This window comes from Salvia miltiorrhiza, chromosome 2 (assembly GCF_028751815.1).
Source record: "Salvia miltiorrhiza cultivar Shanhuang (shh) chromosome 2, IMPLAD_Smil_shh, whole genome shotgun sequence".
Taxonomy (NCBI): Eukaryota; Viridiplantae; Streptophyta; class Magnoliopsida; order Lamiales; family Lamiaceae; genus Salvia; species Salvia miltiorrhiza.
In genome coordinates this window covers 22,745,265-22,749,048 of record NC_080388.1, presented here as the reverse complement: position 1 = coordinate 22,749,048, position 3,784 = coordinate 22,745,265, and the positions used below count along the sequence as shown (strand labels likewise).

Here is a 3,784-nt window from a genome sequence, read left to right as displayed (position 1 = left end):
TGAGTAACAAACGGCTGCCCATTCTTATCCTCAACTTCAATTTCCTCGATCTCCTCCTGAGCTTCATTGAAGTCCGTCTTATTAATCGTACCCCAATCCACTTCCTCCTCATGAGTTAGTTGAGCTCCTACAGAGGGATAAGCATCCGGGGTGCCGAACACCTGCCCCCGGTGTTCTAAAGCATCAACTCGTGGAGCCACCGTGCCGTCCTCAGTCAAAGCACCCCCCATAAGTTCTCTGTTGTCCACGATCTCAATGTTGAAAGACGCTTTCTCCCCAGAAACAACACCAGAATTGCTTGCCTTCTCCATCTCTCCCTACTCAACCAAACTCGCCTCCTGCTCCCTATCCAGGACCTCAAAAGAATTTTTAGTAATAACCTGCTCTTTGGCTTTGAATTGCTTCGTAGGCTTAGCATGGAAAACTTCTTTCTGATGTTTATCAGAAAACCGCTCAGAGGCCTTAGCTGCCGGAGCATTAGATCTTTTATTAAAAGAATCCTCTTTCGCCTCATCTTTCCGCCCTTCCTTTTCTTCCGAATTCTTCCTACATTTATCAGCAGAGTGGCCCACCTTCCTACAAATTCCACAAAAGTACGGTAAATTTTCATAAACAAACTCAATTTCAAAGGAAGTCGAGCCTCTATTGACCGTTAAGTTATAGACAATGTCATTCGTAACGTCCATTTCAATGAGGACCCTAGCATAATGTCCAACTGCCCCAAGAAAAGTAGAACCATCAATCTTAATCGGGGTTCCCGCAGAACGAGCAAGTCCGGAGACGATGTCAGGATGCCAAAGCTCATGTGGCAGATAATAAATTCGTAGCCAGACTTGAGACAAAGCAGCCGTTTCTTTATAGGGATTAAATAAAGGGACCCATTCTCTAATTTTTAGAATGCCGGCCTTTAACTTCCAGAATGCCTTCGACTTAGCTTTCGCTAGGTCGTTTTCACCAGAGAAACGAAGTGTGAAAAAACCCTTGCCGAGAGGGATGACTTGCCACGGAGCCGAGATCCCCCATCGCTGTTGCAACTCCGTTTTAATGTCCTCCGCGGACCTGCGGGATTCTCCTTTTTGCAGAATAAGCCTAGCATGTAACGCAAGAGAGAATCGCTTCAGCTGTTGATTATAAAGTTCATCAGGGATATCAAAGTGAATGTGATCGTTTTTCTTGAACGGGTGAAGGGAGCAGTAATCTTGCGCGAGAACATCCGCAGGTTTGTTCGTAGCTTGCTGAACTTTTTTTGAGTACGAAACTCTAGGAATAGACGACGGTTCCTCCGCCGTTTTCATGGTGTCGCTGTTTATATTCATCAAGGCCACCGCCTCTCTAGTCATCGTCTGATCATGTTGTGTGGGTGTCATCGAAAGATCTTTAGTATTCCCTTTCGGAGGAATATTGCTTGGGAGTAAAGGAAAATCACTGATGGGATCAAGAAGTTGTGAAGAAGAAGCCATAACACACAGCCCGGAACGGAGAAGGCCGGCACAACACCGGCGAGAAAACAACCGAGCAAAGGAACCCTTGCGTGGGAACCCTAGCAGAACCCTAGCGGCGCCCAAATCATAAAAAGTGAAAACACCTCGACTGATGTCTCATCAGTCTTACTTTTAATGAAAAGAACTTCTTTTGATCTCAACCTGGAGACAATAACTCTTTGTCCAGGCTCTGATTAATGTTTTTATGTTTTCTCTTCGCCCTATGTTAGAACTGTTGTGTTCTTTCTCTTAGTACAAGTTTTTAGGTTCAATTGTTAAGGGGGAATAGTATTCACCCTATTTTAGGACTTGTGCTCTGAGTTCAGTCTGTTGTTTGTCTAGAACTGTTGTGTGGTTTTGGCATCATCAAAAATGGGGAAATTGTTGGGAACTTCATGGAATATCATAATCCTTGTTTTGATGATACCAAAATCCATAGGACTTAATTGTAATAGTCTAGAACCTTTTGAACTCAAGTGTTAGAGTTCGTTTCTAGTTTAGTTTGCGGTTCTGAAGACTGAAGACTGAAGGATGAAGTATTGAAGACTGAAGACTGAAGTTACCAACTGAAGTATCAGTTGAAGAATCAGTTCGGAACTGATTACTTAATACATGCCACGTGGATTCAGAGGACTGATACTAAAGTCAAGTATCAGTTAAACATTCTTCCTCAAACTGAACCTCTAACGTTCAAAGGAAGCCACGTACTCCAAAAGTACAGCCGCATTAAATGCAGAGATCTCAGGATCATCCCTCTCTGCAGAGATCATTCCTATTTGGTGGCTACTTTATCAGAGACGTCACATCTCCTGCTCTTCAACATAGCCGTTCTCACCAAACAAGGAACCTCGAAGATTGAATCCTCAGCCCAAATTTGAAAAGCACTCCAACGGAAGAAATCTTGAAGACGTTCTCCGCCAACGGATCTACTCAAGACCTCTCCTATAAATAGCGCTCGAGGATCACTTCAATCTTCACCGATTCAACGACATAATGCTGAAACTCTGCCAAAATAGTTTCTCAGCCAAAGCTTAACCTCACCAAAGCTTGAATCGAATAACAGAATTCCAAAGCCAAAAATCAATCACTACTGATTACACACATTCTCTTAGACCTTAGGCAAACATCTGTTCACCCAGAAGCCTAGGTCAAACTAGCTCCAAAGAACTTGTTCTTTGAAGTTTAGTTGGCAGGATTTCAAACCTCCCTTCGAGATACTGAATCGAGTATTTGAGTGAAAAGGAGTTCACGAAGGTACTCTGACTTCGTGAGATCCTAGTGCAGGTCGTGCTAGAAGTGAGAAATCCAACGCGAGTGAAGTGTTGGTACTGAAGAGTGGATCTTCAGTTGTTTCGGTTGTGTGCTCCCGGGTAAGCACACGGATTGGTTTGCAGTGTACCAGTTAAGCACTTGCAGAGTGGATTGTTTGTCTGAACAACCGACCGTGGATGTAGAAAGTGTTTTCCGAACCACGTAAAATTCTCTGTGTTTTTCTGTCTTCTTTAAGTTCTGTTTTTAGAACTGTTTTCGTTCTTGCTCTAAGTACAAGTTGTTTAGGTTCTATTGTTAAGGGGGAACTGTTTTCACCTCTTGTTTAGAACTTGTACTATGAGTTCAGTCTTTTTGTTGTCTAGAACTGCTGTGTGGTTTTGGTATCATCAAAAAGGGGGAAATTGTTGGGAACCTTGTGGAATATCCTAACCCTTGTTTTGATGATACCAAAAATCATAGGACTTATTTGTAATAGACTAGAATCGTTTTGAACTCAAGTGTTAGAGTTCGTTTCTAGTTTATTTGCGGTGTCGAAGACTGAAGACTGAAGACTGAAGACTGGAGTTACCAACTGAAGTATCAGTTGAAGAATCAGTTGAAGACTGATTATTTAATGCGCGCAATGGACTGATACTAAAGTCAAGTATCAGTTGAACATTCCTCTTATGACTGATCTTCCAACGTTCAGAGGAAGCCACGTACGCACAAGTACAACCGCATTAAATGCAGAGATATCACAATATCTTATCTCTGCAGAGGTCATTCATATCTGGTGGTTACTTTTCAGAGATGTCACTTCTCCTGTCCATCAAAGAGAGCCGTTTCCACACAGACAAGGAACCTCGAAGATTGAAGCCTCAGCCCAAATTCGAATTGCTCTCCAACGGAAGAAATCTTGATGACGATTTACGCCAACGGATCTATTCAAGAGTTCTCCTACAAATAGCGCTCGAGGATCACTTCAATCTTCACCGATTCAACGACATTAGCTGAAGCTCTGCCGAAATTGCTACTCAGCCTAAAGCTTAACC

The 3,784-nt window shown here is 42.9% G+C and overlaps 1 protein-coding gene across 1 annotated transcript; it reads right to left on the bottom strand.

Annotated features, from left to right (window-relative positions):
• Positions 1-317: 317 nt before the first annotated feature.
• LOC131008143 (uncharacterized) lies at positions 318-1,340 on the bottom strand. The gene has a single exon (XM_057935037.1). The coding sequence runs from the start codon at positions 1,338-1,340 to the stop codon at positions 318-320; it is 1,023 nt and encodes a 340-aa protein (XP_057791020.1).
• Between the last annotated feature and the right edge of the window lie 2,444 nt (positions 1,341-3,784).

What these genes read in the sequence shown, in the direction of transcription:
- LOC131008143 (XM_057935037.1), bottom strand. Translation starts at nt 1,340, where the DNA reads ATGACTAGAGAGGCGGTGGCCTTGATGAATATAAACAGCGACACCATG.